Source organism: Monodon monoceros, unplaced genomic scaffold, assembly GCF_005190385.1.
Source record: "Monodon monoceros isolate NGI ecotype Baffin Bay Population unplaced genomic scaffold, NGI_Narwhal_1 Super_Scaffold_12, whole genome shotgun sequence".
Classification (NCBI taxonomy): domain Eukaryota; kingdom Metazoa; phylum Chordata; class Mammalia; order Artiodactyla; family Monodontidae; genus Monodon; species Monodon monoceros.
This window is the reverse complement of record NW_021703768.1, coordinates 154915238-154929194: the sequence shown is the minus strand read 5'-3', so window position 1 is coordinate 154929194 and position 13957 is coordinate 154915238. Positions and strand designations below refer to the sequence as shown.

General features: G+C 63.3%; 1 protein-coding gene across 1 annotated transcript; it reads right to left on the bottom strand.

Moving 5' to 3' along the window:
* Positions 1-492: 492 nt before the first annotated feature.
* On the bottom strand, positions 493-13444 carry LOC114891865 (obscurin-like). Its single transcript, XM_029216331.1, has 25 exons — positions 13201-13444; positions 12752-12873; positions 12105-12217; positions 11780-11948; positions 11542-11608; positions 10897-11097; positions 10098-10158; positions 9514-9591; positions 8985-9157; positions 8869-8895; positions 7963-8115; positions 7828-7873; positions 7616-7693; positions 5262-7290; positions 4608-4688; positions 4189-4299; positions 3867-4034; positions 2977-3099; positions 2587-2802; positions 2294-2378; positions 1820-2059; positions 1354-1577; positions 1138-1213; positions 852-1001; positions 493-750 (listed from the first exon to the last, which is right to left on the bottom strand). The coding sequence occupies exons 1-25, from the start codon at positions 13212-13214 to the stop codon at positions 573-575; spliced, it is 4983 nt and encodes a 1660-aa protein (XP_029072164.1). The 5' UTR covers positions 13215-13444; the 3' UTR covers positions 493-572.
* Positions 13445-13957: the final 513 nt, after the last annotated feature.

Sequence of the window (13957 nt, the reverse complement as noted above, 5' to 3'; positions counted from 1 at the left end):
AGTAAGATCTAAGGGGTGGGTGTCCAGCGTGCGGACACCGTTGTCTGGAGATGGGGAAAGCAAGGAGGGCTGGATTTACCAGCATGTCTCCGTCACCATGTCCGTGAGACTCGCTGAGAACTAAGAGGGTAGTGTCTGCTGTCCACGCACTCCAGTTTGAGCTCCTCCCCCACCGCAGGAATGGTGCTGTGGTGGAACAAGTCAGAATCCTTGATACGTGCCCACAATCAGGTTTTCCCGGCAAACCACCTGGGCTTGTGTCCATGTCTGATGCAGCACTGACACGGTGAGTAGAAACGCACACACCCGCAAGAGTATGGAGCTGCCTCCACATTGAACTGGTTCAGAGGGCTCTAGTCTTAATGAAGTCTTTGCGGGCACACAGCCGGGACAGAGAAGGGCAGTTCTGCCCTCCCCCAAACACCAGGAAGGTGGCAGGGCCCTCACCCCCTCCCCCAAACAAAATAATGAAACAGAGAGCGCCTCATCCAGTTCTGCTTTTTATTGATGTGTGTATACATATGAAGGGAGTCCTGAAAGACTGAGAGGTGCGGTCCCGCAGGGCCAGGCGTTCAGCGCACCTGGGCCAGGTTGTGTTTTTTGTACAGCAGCGCCCGCCTCTTCTCGCGCTCTCTCACGAAGGCGCGCAGACTTGCGGTGGGGAAGGTCACGGCCGCAGACTGGGAGCTGGCGGGGCCCTCCTCGGTCAGCCACGGGCACTGCAGGCAGCTGGATGCGCATGGGCGGCCCCTGGAGCGCGCGGGGAGGGTGGCGTTAGCCGTGCTCCCGCCCACGACGGGCAGGTCAGGTCATAGGGGGATGGGCCGGGCAGGGTAGGTAGGGGTGCCTACCAGGGGTGCGCGCACAGCGTGCTTCGGAGGAAGGCCACAGCGCCCCCGGACAGCCCCGCGTAGCAGCGGCCCAGCCGGATGAGCCCCTTGCGCAGCCCTTTCTGCAGGTCTCGCATTCCCTCGCTGCTCACCGGGTAGTCAGCGCTCAACCTGAGTGGGAGGGGGTCAAGTGACTGAGGTCACCCTCAATGGATGGGAGTCACAGGGACCTGGGGTCACCCTCAGAGTACCCCAGGCCTGCCCTTCCAGCCAGCCCTCCCAGTCCACAGGGCACGTGGAGACTTACATAATGAAGGCCGTGACACCTATGGCCCAGATGTCGGTCTGCGCGAGGGCACCCTGGCCCTCTAGGAGCTCCGGAGCTGGGGACAGCATGGGTGGGGGTCACAGGTGAGGGGCTGGGTGTTTGCAGTGGAGTAGGCAGGGAGACAGGGCTGGGAGAAGGGCTTGCTCCTGCCACACCCCTCCCCCAGATCAGGCTTGGTGTCTGTGCCCTGCGCACCCATGGTCTCCATGTAGTCCTTGAACCTCTCCGCGGGCAGGACCCTCTCCTGGGCGGAGCTCTGGGCATTTCCAAAGTCGATGACCTTGAGCAGGTTGTACTCTGTGACAATCATGTTCTCAGACCTCAGGTCTAGATGCAGGATGCCCTGGGCGTGCAGGTACTGGGCAGCAGTTAGCATCTGCCACAGATAGTCCTTCACCTCTGATTCCGAGTAGGAGGACCTGGGGGCAGAGGGCCAGTTAGGGGGCATGTGGGGAGGGGCACCCAGGCTTTGTCCACAGCTGAGGGGCCACAGGGAAGCACCAGACTTTCCTGCTGGACTTAGGAGGGAAGGCCCAGCTCTGCTGAGCCACCCTGGTTGGCTGGCCGGTGCAGGCGGGGCCAGGAGGTGGGCCAGAGGTGGACCACAGTGCTGGCGGCCAGGTCCTGAGCCCCGAATCCAGGCCAGGCCCCGCCCTCTCACCTCTCGGCCAGACAAGGGAGCAGCTCAGGCCCAGAGCACAGCTCCAAGATGAGGACCAGGTGTCGGGGGCTGAGGTAGGCAGCCTGCAGCTGTGCCAGGTGGGGGTGGCGCAAGCCCTTGAGGGTCTCGTATTCCCGCAGCACGGCAGTCCTGTCCTCAGGGTGGCAGGGCACGATCTTGGCAGCCAGCACGCGTCCACTGGCCTTCTCCCGGCACTGCCGCACCACGCTGAAGCGGCCCCTAGGGAGGAAGCACGGGCCAGGCTGGTGAGGAGCCAGCCCGCTCGGTGGCCCAGGCCGGACCCCAATCTCAGAGAAGCAAGCCCAGGGGGAAGGTCCAGGAGGGGGTGGCAGATGCACTGAGGCAAATGTAGGTGGAAGTGATCAGAGGGGAGAGAAGATGGGGCTGGGGTGGGAGCACGAAGAGCTAGTGGGGCCATGACGCTGCCACGCGCTGTCCCCGGAGGGCCCGTACCTTCGGATCTGTGTCTGGAAGGCGAAGGTCTGCTTGCTGGGGAGCGGCTGGGCTGGCCCTGAGGCACCGCTCTCCTCTTCAGAGGCTGTGGGAAGGGGAAGCCGATGACTGGTGGAGGGCACCCCTGCAGGCCCATCTCCCGCAGCCTTTTCTCCCATCACCCCTTCCCAGGCAACCAGACAGGGGGGCCCTCTTTGAACCCCCGAACACTCTGACCTCTCATTCCTCAGGCCATTTGTGGGTGGGGGGCCTAGCAGGCAGAACCAACCATCCCAAGTGAGCGTGTGACTCACTGAAGTGGCAGGGCGCATTCCGTAGAGCCCTGCAGAGTGGCTCACCCAGGTGGCTGGGGCCTCCCAGGAGGACCTGCTCCGAGGGGCTGCTGTAGGGGCCCATGCCCGCCTTGCTGACACAGGCCGTCCGGAAGGTGTACACCCCGCCCCGAGAAAGCTTGCCAGTGAGGTAGCAGCAGTCAAAGATGTCCGAGGCCAGCGTGCTCCAGCTGCCGCCTGGGCCACACAGGAGCGGGTGAGAGGCAGCCCAAGGCCTCCCCACTCCATGTCAGGGTGGAGAGGCCCGTGCAGGCCACCCAGGGGCACAGAGCAGCCAGGCGCTTCCCCACTGTCCCCCCACAGCGACCCTGGGGCCCCCCAGGATGTGAGGATTCAGGAGTGGCCCCATACCTTCCAGGCTGCACTGCACAATATAGGTCACAGGGCCATATGACTCCACAGGCTTCCAGACCAGCAGCACCCCGTCCGCATACACCTCCCCGATGTCCGGGCGTGGGGAGGAAGAGGGGCGCTCTGCAGGGCCCACAGACAGCAATCTGAGGCGGGCTCCCAGGGGCTCTCTAATGAAGCTCTGAGCCCCAGCCAGCCCTGCCTCATCCTCCTGCAGCCTGCTGCCAGGCCCCTGAGCCCACCCTCACTTGGTCCAGTTCATTCAGAGGTCCCTTCCAGTGCTGACTAGTAGGAGGGGCTCAGCGTCTCTCCTCCGAGAGGCCTCAGGAGGTGTCTGCCCTACCCAACCCCGCCAGGCTCCCCTCCCACAGGTGTCCGCCCAGGAACCCCATGGAATGGCCCTTGCTCACAGCCTGCCACCAATCCCAGCCTGTAGTCAGAGGGGCCTCTATTTTGCTGGGCTGCGGTGCAGGGCTTGTGGGGGTTCGCCCCCTCTGGAGACCAGGTCAGAGGTCTGAGAGCTAGGCCTGCAGCCTCTGTCTTGGCTCCCCCAGAAACACACCCCAGCGCTGTGTTTTGAGAGCCTGGTTTGACTATAATAGAGATACAAAATGGGAAGACGCCTCTTCCTGCATTTGCTGGAGACACAGGGAGGGAGGTACCGTGGGAAATGCAAGGAGAGGAGCACCCAAAGAGGTGTCAGGGAGAGGGCCTGGCCAGCTGTGTCACCCTGCATCCCCTCCCGGATGCCTCCTGCATCCCCTCCCGGGAGTCCCGGTCTGCAGAGCCGGCTACTGCCTTCTGTGACCCCTCCAGGCCCTGGTAGTGCCAGGATGTGGATGCCTGGGTGGTGAGCATCACATTCCTTGGGCCCTGCTCGGCCTACGCACCTGCCTTCCGGAGAATGGCTGTGGTGGCCGCCGTCCCCAGCGCATTGCGCACGCTGCACGTGTACACGCCCAGGTCCTCGGCAGTCACCACCAGGATGGTCAGAAGCTGGAAGTTCTTGAGCGTGGAGGAGATGAGGAGGCGGCTGCCGCTCTCAAGAAGAGCCCCGTCTGCAACAGGATAGAGTGGACCTCGAGGGAAGCTCCCCACAGGTGCCCTGCCTCATGGTCACACCCAGGGCCCACACCCTCTCTGAGCCTCAGTTTCCCTCTGTACAATGAGAGTAATGCCCCCCTGCCCCTCAGCCTCAGGAGAGCTCTTTACCTTTACTCCAGGTGGCCTGTACAACTGGCTGGGCCGACACCTGGCAGGCCAGAGTCACAGATTGGCCCAGGACCACCATCTCATCCGAGAGCTCCCTTAGGAACGATGGTGCTGGGGAAGGGAGGTGAGGTGAGCTTTCAGAGGTGACCCTAAGCCTGAGAGCAAGGCCTGCACTCCGCCGTGGGGATACAGATGAGCCCCACCCCCAACCGGCTCATCTCCAACACCAGCGCCTACTCCAGGAAGGCTTCCAGGACTGCAGGGCCGTGACTGCTGGGGCACCAGAGTCCCCCTGTGTACTCAAGACCCCATGGGTGTAAGCTTCCCCCCGCCATGCACTGTCTTGGCAGGGTTCCCTTTCCCCACAGTAAGGTCCCTTGGGCTGCAGTGGGGGCCCAGCCCCTGGGCAGTATACCCACCTCGGTCCCTGCTCTTCAGGCCTGATAGGCGGAAGGAAGCTAGGCCTGCCTTCTTCCTGGGGGGGCCCTCCTTCTCCAGACCTGCAGTACGGAAGTGGCCACGAGAGGTCACACGTTAGGGGCCTGGCTCCTCTGGGAGCATGGGAGGAAGGCTCTGGGGCCCCTTGTGGCCAACTGTGGGATTCCCATGTGGCAGAAAAGCCCAGATCCCAAGGAGTCTTATTGAAAACGAGCTACATCTGCTGCAGAGGGCACCACCCTCCCTACCCCATCAGCATCAGCCCATCCTAGGCAGGGCCACCACGGGCAGGTAAGGGCAGCAGCTCAAGGGACCACAGGTGCCTGGGGAGGCGTGGCTGAGGGCCCAGGGCTCAAGGATCAGGGAGGGCTGGTCTGGTTCCTACTTCCGCGTGGGTGTAACCGCAGTTGAATTACAACTGGGCCTCACATGCACATGGGGAGGGATCGAAGCTGCAAAGGTGACCTCGAAAACAAGCCACTGTGTCCCGGGAGGTATGGGCAGCACCGGGACAGGGGAGGGCTTCCTGCATCACTCAGGTGAGCTCCTGAGCTGTCCTTTTGGACAAGGAGACCCAAGGTGCAGAGCGGGGAACATGGATGTGCCCAGTCCTGGGGCAGGGTGGGGGTAGTAACCTTCAGGCCTGCCCCTCAGGAGGCGGGAGATGTGGGCCACCGAGGCCCTCACTCTCTGGCGTAGCCCCAGCTCTGTGGACTCCTCCAGCAGTGATTGCCTCCCGGGGAAGTGGAAGAGCCTGCTGGAAGGGGGTGACCACTTGCGCTTCCTGCTACCAGCAGCCTCCCCGAGCAGGGCCTCCATGTCCTCTGGCTCCTCTGTGATCTCCAGGCTTGCTGGCGGGCCCAGAATGCCCGGCCATGCGGCCTCTGGGAGCTCAGCCAGCTCCTCCCCAGCCTCAGACTCAGGGGAGGGTGGCAGCTCTGGCTCCACAGGCTTGGGGACCTTCTTGAAGATCATGAACTCAAATGGGAGGTATTTGATGTCATACAGATCAGACAAATTGAGGTAGGCAGGATCCACCTCCGAGATGTCCAGAGACACAGTGTCAGCCGCTTCCAGGTCCCTGGACAGGTCCTGGATCTGTACGAGCGACACCTGAGAGCCCCCACTTAAGTCTTCCCGTGAGCTCACCTCCTGGGAGGTCCTCAGGAGGGCCCTGCCACCCTCAGGTAGAGGCACTGTGCTGGCCTGGGGTGGTGGGCTCTCGGCCCCTGCCTCCTCCTCTTCCGAGGACTGACAGGCAGCCCAGGACATTCTGGCCCACAGGGGCCCCTGACCCAGCATGCCACCGGCATCCCCACCGAAGGCAAAGGTGCCATAGCCCACCACCCCCGCGTAGCCCCCTTGGAATCCCAGGGAGAACTTCCGTGTGGTCGCCAGCTTCTGAGGCCGCTGTGGGCTGGGCGAAGACTGGGACAGGCCCTCTGTCTCCTGGGACAGGCCCTCTGTCTCCTGGGACAGAATTTCAGTGTCCAGGGAGGGGCCGGGCTCCATGCCCATATGGGAGGCTGGCTCTGGGGGTTTGGGTGGATCAGGCCTCCCGGCAAGAGGGGTGTCCTTCAGCCCTCTCTCAGAGTCTGACTGGGGGCTTGCTTGGGCTGGGGAGGGGAAGGCCTGTGGCTTTCCTGAGAAGAAAGGGCTCGAGGATGTCAAGAGCGGCTCTGTGCAGTGCCCTGGAGGGAAGGAGCCAGGAGGTTGTGGTGCCAAAGCAGCAGGGGTGCCACAGTCCTGGGGGGCAGGACTCCTCTGGGGTTGAAAGAAAGGGGCAGCCTGCCCTCCACAGCTGTCCTGCAATGACCCCTCTTGCTGAGCGGAGCACCCATCACCACCGGTGGACGGAATTAGCCTCAGCCCCTGCAGGGGCCCCTCTGGATGCTCCTTCTCCCTGGCATGTGCATCCCCTCCCGGCATGCTCTCTCCGTGGGCCCCCTGAAGGCTCGAGGGGCCCAGAGCGGAACATTGCCCCTTGCTGCAGGCCTTGGCAGAGGGTCTGGCTGTGTTCTGCCTGTCAAGGTCCAGGGAGCGGCTGAAGCCAGAGGCCTCCTGGGTGCTTGCACTGGGCATCCGCAGGGAGGTCTCAAAGGAGGGTGCTTCGGCCATCAGGGTGGCCTGCTCCTCCCTGGCAGCCTCCTCCTCCAGCGCACGGTGCTCCCACAGTGGCTCTCGAAGGCCGGGCAGGACGCCCGAGAAGTAGCCACCCTTGAGAAGGTGCCGCCGCCGGGCGGGGTGCCGTCTGCTGCCTGCGGACAGGCCCCCTAGCTCTGGGCCCTCGCCCACCTGCTGGTAGAACAGGCTTTGGATGACACTCTGCCGGGGCACACAGCCCAGGGCAGCTGGTGGCTGTGCACCCTGGGGCGACGCCACGGCGGGTGGGCAGGCCTCGGCCTCCTCAGGCAGGCTGGCGGAAGGCCGCAGGAAGCCCCGGGGGTGCAGCAGCGGGGAGTGGGTCACCGGGGAGGGGGGCAGCGACTTGGCCCGGGCGAACGGTGCCAGCTCGTTGTCGGAGGAGGAAGAGCTGCTGGAGGAGGCACTGACATCACCACGCAGGTGCCGGGCCACCCCGAGGGATGGGCTGTCGGGCGGGCCCTGGAGCAGCTCCGGGATGGAACGCATCACCAGGATGGACTTGTAGCTCATCAGGGAGCGCTGGGGTTGTGGAGGACAGGGGGTCATCAGCTGGCTGCCCACTGCCTTCCCAGCTCTCGGTGTGCCCAGAGGGGTGCTCAGGAAATGGTGGGCATTAAAAGACGTGGGCCCAGGGCTCTGCCAGTGTGTCCCCATCTTGGCAGGGATGTTGCATGTTGCCCCACCTCACCCCGGTGTCTCAGGTAGCAAAGACCTGAAATGAAGGATGCCCAGCCCCACTTCCCTGCTCTCCCAGACCCAGAAGGGGCACACACAGCCAGCCAGCTCTCTGGGCCTCATTCCCCTCTCTGGCCTCCCACGCCCTCCACAGGGCAGCACAGCTCACCTGCCAGCGGCTGCGGGCCAGGAGGAACTTCAGCTGCTTGCTGTTGATGAAGTGGGCCTCCTCCGCAGGCACAGACTTCTGGGGGAGCCCAGGTGAGAGAGGCATGTTGCGGGGAGACCCTGGTGCACCCTGTGGCCCAGGCAGGCCCCCATTCCTCTTGGCCTCAGTTTCCCTCCCCGTGAGCCAGGCCAGCCCGTGTTTAGCCTACTCACCAGGAACCAAGGGTGGGCAAGGCACTTGGCGGCACTGGGCCGGGCCCTGTGGAGAGAGGAAGGGCGGGATCAGTCCAAGTGGTCACTGGGGCAAGAATGAGGACCTCAGGCAGAGGGAAGGGCGTGTGTACTCACTCCACGGCCTTCTGCAGAGCAGCCTTGATAAAGTCCTGGGCATCCTCACTGAGGTGGGTGGCCATGGGGCTACTCCAGGACACCCGCCCTTCCAGGACATTCAGAAGGGTTGCTCGGTCACTCTCGCCAGCAAATGGGGACGAGCAGGTCAGGCTGAAAGCAGAGACATGACTAGCCTTCAGTCGTGACCTGAATTTCTGGGTCCATGGGAGGCAGGGTGCCAGGACAGGGAGTGCTGGGTCTTATGGGGATGGTGGTGGCTGGGGGCTCCCAGCCCCGACTAGAGATGCCTCTGAACACCACTGTCATCCAGCCCTGAGAATTCCAGCATATGTCTCAGATTTGCCCAGAGACCCAGGCTCAGCTTGGAGCTGGGATCCAGGCTAAGCCTGGAGTGGGTATCTGGTCCCAGGCTGGGGTGAGGCTCCAGGCTTGGTCTGGGATAGGGATCAAGGGTCAGCCTGGGGTAGGGATCCAGGCTCAGCCTGGGGCAGAGATCAAGGGTCAGTCTGGAGGGGGCACCTGGCCTTAGCCGGGGGTGGAGGGATCAGGGCTCCACCTGTAGAGGAAATCCAGGCTCAGTCTACACCACCAGCGTCCTCAGGGCAGCAATAACTGTTATAAGGGGGCTCTGGACAAATTACCTACACCCTTTAGGGGAATAGCTCAGTGCTCTACCCCGTGACCCAGCAGAGCTCCTCTGTGACAGGGTGTGTGTGAAAAGCACTTGGCAGAAACCCCTTATCGGAGTTGGCTGACTGCATGTTCCCAAGATAGTTGCCCCTTAGGTCTCGGGTCTCTGATCTGAGGAGCAGCCAGCAGTTCGACAGCTTCCCGTGGGCCTGCTGAGGAGGGGTCTGGGCCGGCTTTGGAGGAGACAGCCGACAGGAGCCGGGGTCTGCTCACCTGAGGTAGGAGATGACCCCCATGGCCCTGCAGGAAAGAAACCACCGCCGTGAGTCACCCCAGACCTGGCCTGGTGAGGGGGAGGAGGAGGCAGAGAGCGGGTGCCCCCCACTCACCAGATGTCGGAGGCCTCGCTCACAGGGGTCTGCTCGATGATCTCAGGGGCCACAAACTCAGGGGAGCCGTACTTGCTGTACTGTGGCTCTGCCGGGGTGATTTTTTGGGCAAAGCCAAAATCGCAGATTTTAATGTCTTCCCGAGCAGGATGCACCATCAGGATGTTGGGGGGCTGTCGGGCAGAGTCGGGAGTGGGTGAGGCCATACCCTAAGGAAGTGACTCCCAGGGCTGCCGGGCCTGGGGAGGACACTCAAGGGTCTTTGAGGGCCACAATGATGGTGAGGCCAGCATGGGGTAGTGGGCAGCCCCGGGGACAGGTTTCAGTGCCATTTGGGGACAGCTTCTGCTCCATCGGACCTGCACCCCACCTGAAGGGGTCGTCATAACATAGTGAGCTCCCTGTCCCCAGAGGTGAGGAAATCCTGACAGGAAATTTGGATGTGTTGGGCCTGCACCCTCTCAGCCTATAGGCTCCAGGCTCCCACCTGCCCCTCACTGGGCTCTGGGGGCGCCAGGGAGCCACATACCTTTATGTCCAGGTGGAGGATGCCTTGGCCGTGCAGGTAGTGCAGCCCCTCCACCAGCTGCTGGATGTAGACCTTGACCTGCAGCAAAGGCTGGTGCTCAGGTGAGTCAGCCTCGAGAACCCCCTCTACTTACCTCCCTGCCTGCTCCCACCTACACTGCCTCCAATTCCCTCCAGACCTGAGCCTGGGACGGTGGTCCTGCAGGGCAGGTTACATGCAAAGCCTCACAGACCCCTGTAGCTGGGGGATTCCTCTGAGCCCCAAGGCGGGGCAGGTTTGGGTGTGTGGAACAGCCTGTGCAAAGCAAGAGGCGACTGGGAGAGCAGGCGAGGGCTGGCCGGCTAGTTCAGTGCAGTCTGGGGTGGGGAAGAAGCGAGCCCCGGGCACGGGAGGGCTCTGAAAGCCCGACAGGAGCTGCAACACCCTGTGAGGCCCTGGAACACCCTAGAAGGTCTCTGAGGTGGGCAGTACTATGCTGGGGAGCTAGTCTGAGGGACAGGTGGTCTGGGCAGGGGAAGCAGGAGGCCTGGCCAGGCATGCAGGCTGCCCTGAAGCTGGGTGGGCAGCCCAGGCAGCACAGTCACCTCGGCCTCTGTCACCACACTCTTCTTGAACAGGCGGTCCAGCAGTTCCTCCGACGAGCACCTGGGACTGTCAAGGAAAGCTCTAGGGTCTGGAACCCTCACGGCCTCACACCACCTGGGGGGAGTCTTATCTCGGGGCGGGGGGCGGGGGGAGCTATTCTAGGGAGGCTGGTGCTTGCAGTTGAGGAGGATGTGAGGGACAAAATGCCCCAAGTAGAGGGGCTGAGGCCAGTGGGCAGCAGCAGAGTGGGGGTGGAGATATCCTCTCCCCTCTGCACAGAGCCCACGTGTGCCCCCTCCCCCCGCAGGGGACGCTGATTGGGGAGGTGGGGGTGTGGTGAGCACACACGACATTCAGAGACCCTCAGCTGGGCCACGAGTGTGGCAGATGGATCCGGTAGGGTGTGTGCCCCTCCTTGGAGCATGGGTAGGCATCCGAAGCAGCGTCAGCGCTTGGGGCCTGCAGAAGCCAGGTAAGAAGTCCAAACTTCCTGCTGGAAAGGCAACGTGGACAGCGGGAGGAGCCCACAGGCGCACGTCTTGGACCTTCTGGACGCAGCCCTGCCCAAATTCCTGGCCCAAAGGCCTAGGAGCTATGAGGTCTGTGCCGTGTGTTCGGGGTCGGGGAGGGGGTTAGTCACAAAGCATCGAAACGCCAGCGTTACCGGCTGCCCCCATGAGGCAGGCAGGGCTGGGATCACCAAAACCACAGACCCCGCGCAGCCCTCCGGACCCCTGTGTATCTGGGGCACATCCCCCTCCCCCCACCACCTTGCACCCTTGGGGTGAGACGGGATACAGCTCCAGGATGAGGATCAGGGTCTTTCGGGTCTCAAACTGGTCCAGCAGTGCAGTGACCAGCGGGTGGCTCAGCCCTGCTAGGATGTCCCGCTCCCGATAAGCCTGGACACGTGTCCTGCTCCGCAGGGGAATGAACTTGGCGGCGCAGGACATCTGGTTGCCCTTGTGCTGCACCCTCTTCACGAAGCCGAACACACCCCTGGGAGGAGGGTACAGCGCGTTGGGGGTGGGGTTCCTGGGGGACGGGGTTTGGAAGGGGGCAAAGCTCCTGAGAAGGGAGGTTCCGGGACAGCAGGGGCTGGGGCAGTGGGTACTGGAGGGGGCGGAATTCCCGGCAGGTGTGGGGCAGCAGGTACTCCGCGGGCAGGGGCTCCGGAAAGAGGTAGGGTTCGCAGGAGGCAGGGGCTCCAGAAGGTGAGGGCTGGAGGAGGCAGGTACTCGGTGGAGGCGGGGTTCCGGGGGGGGGGGGGTGGGCTTCGGCTGGGGTTGAGGGGGGGTTGGAGGGGTGCAGTGGGGGGGAAGGCTGGGAGCTCCTGGATGGAAACTCTGGGGTAGGAACTCCGGGAGGCTGAGGATGAGGGTCTTAGGGGGTGGGGGTCCAGCGGGTGAGGCTCCTGGGGCTGGGATGGGGGGCGGGCAATACCTTCCAATTTCCTCCTTGACCTCGTAGAAGGAGTGCAGTTTCCTCCTAGAGCTTTGCTCACTGTCGCCTGTAGCCAGGGAGGGGGAAGCTGTAGGTGTGAGCAAAGATGACCACCCCGTCTCTCTGTCCCCCAACTTTATAGTGCCCGAGGCTGTGGGAGCTCACAGGACCCCCATACCCACAGCCCCACACGCCTGCATGGAGCCAAGACAGGCCTGGGAAGGGGTCCCCCACTCACCCCCATGGAGCAGCAGCTCTGCCTTGCATAGCACCTGGCCGCCAGCGTTGTGGGCCAGGCATGTGTAGACACCAGCGTCATGCTGGGCCACATCCCTTAGTACCAGGGAGTATGTGGTCCCTTCCTGCTGCTGGCTGAGCTGGGGGCCATCCACCAGCTGGGCACCGTCCTGGAGACACAGGAGGGCAGGGAGGCCATCAGCCCACCATGGGTGACCCCAGCACCACGGCCCAGCATGACCTTCAGTGAGTGCTGTGTCCAGTCCAGTGGGGTTTCACACACTCCCCCTCCCACCGGCAGGCCCCCAACCCTGGCCTGTCCCTACCTTATACCAGGTCACCGTGGGCTGCGGGTTGCCCTCAATGACAGCCTGGAATTGCGCCACGCTGCCCCTCTGGGCATGCACATCCTCAATGGTGACCTGCATGGATGGGGGCCCTGGGGGTAGGGGAGGGAGCCGTTGGGAAGGAGCCTGGCTCTGTCCCACCACAGCCTGTCCTGTGTTGAAATCTTTGATCCCCGGCCTACTTTCACAGAGACCCAGGTGGGCTGGCAGTAACCCCAGGTGTGTCCTGGCACCCTAGGTGGGCAGAGAGGCCCCGAGATATACCCCAGGGTGAAAGAGCCCACCTGCCTCCCAAGTGAAGGTGACCCCATCCTGACTCCCCCCAGGCCCCTGATGGTCTGGAAGTGCTTCCTTCAGCCTAACCCCTGTCTCTCCTGCTTCAACCTCGGCTCTCTGAGGGCAGGCTGCACGGAATATGCTAACTCTGAGTGGGGAAAAGGTCACTGCTGCCTGCATCTCCCCTCCCAGTGATGCCATCTGAGGGGACACAGGGAGAGGGGGAGCAGGGGCCCTGGCCACAGTAAGGCTGGGACATGCCAGGTGGCTTTGCAGGCCCCTCCATGCAAATGTCCCCCCTTGCCCAGGGCATGGTGGGCACACGTGTAAAGTGCCGGGCCCCCACCTACTTGTGGCATACATGTCGCTGGCCTGGTACACATATGTCCTGTGCTTGGTCTCTGTGAACACGTGGCTGTGGATGTCCCAGAGCTCCGTTGCACCTGCCCTGGGGCAGGCAGCGTCCTCCATCCTGGGGCCATGGAGTGGAGTTAGCTGTCTGCCCCACCCTTCCACTTTTGGGGTATGGGAGGCAGAGCTTCAAGATAAGATGGGGGCTGCAGCAGACTCCTTGGGAGGGGATGTACAGAAAGGGGCCCCAGCCCTGGGTGAGAAGGGAGCTCCCCCAACTTCCCTTGCTCCAGGGGTGGCCTCTCCTCCCTGCCCTACCCTTGGGCTTAGGGTGGGGCTGGTATGGAGAGTGCAGGGGTGCTGTGATTCCACCCCTTACTCTCCTGTCCCCGTGCCCGACCCTGCCCCCAGGATGTCCCCTCATCCCCCAGCCAGCTGGGGAAGTTACCGGATGGGCACCATGCGTTCCTGGACCTCAGCGTGTGCCCGAGAGTTCTGCTCCAGGCCCTCGTGGGAGAGACGTTGCGGCACCTTCTGGGGCTCGCCTGGTGGGAGGCAAGGGGCCCAGTGAGACGGAGCCTGGGATAGGGCTGGAGACAATCCCTCATGACTTGCCTCTGCATCGACCTCCAGGGCCCAGAGGAGGGGAGGACAGCCAGAGTAGGGGCTCCAAGAGCACAAGATCCGTGACCGCAAACCTAGAGCTCCAGCCATGCAAGTGCACTTCAGCCCCCTGGGCTGGGGGGAGGGGCCCCATACCACATTCCCAGGGGTCTGGTCTGCCTGGGGCACTGCTCACTTACTGTTCCTTCCTATTCCCCTCCTCCTCCTGGTCTCCCTCCTTCTCCTCTCCCCCCCCCCCCCCCCCCCCCCCGCCTCACCACCCGCCGCCCCTCGCCCCCCGCCCCTCCTCTCCCCCATCCCCTTCTCTACCTCTTTCCCTAATCTCTCCCCTCCTCCTCCTCTCACTCTCTGTTCCCTCTTCCTCCTCACCTTCCCAGGAGCACAGGGTACCCAAGCTGTCCCCTGAGGGCTGACCACAGGAGGCCTTTGGCTCCTGGGACAGACATGCTCAGGGTGGGAAGGACCTCCCAGAACCCATCCACCCCTCTAGTTTCACAGGCTGAGTGAGGGGTGGGCCTTGTCCAGGGTCCCCAACATGTGGAACCATCAGAATGTCGGAGGTCCCCAGGCTCTGCTAGTTC

Excerpts from the sequence above, each read along its gene's own strand:
- LOC114891865 (XM_029216331.1), bottom strand. Across the intron at positions 11,949-12,104 it reads CCACGGTGACCTGGTATAAG|GACGGTGCCCAGCTGGTGGA; the intron begins GTAGGGACAGGC and ends CTGTGTCTCCAG. Across the intron at positions 751-851 it reads ACGCTGTGCGCGCACCCCTG|GGGCCGCCCATGCGCATCCA; the intron begins GTAGGCACCCCT and ends CGCGCGCTCCAG.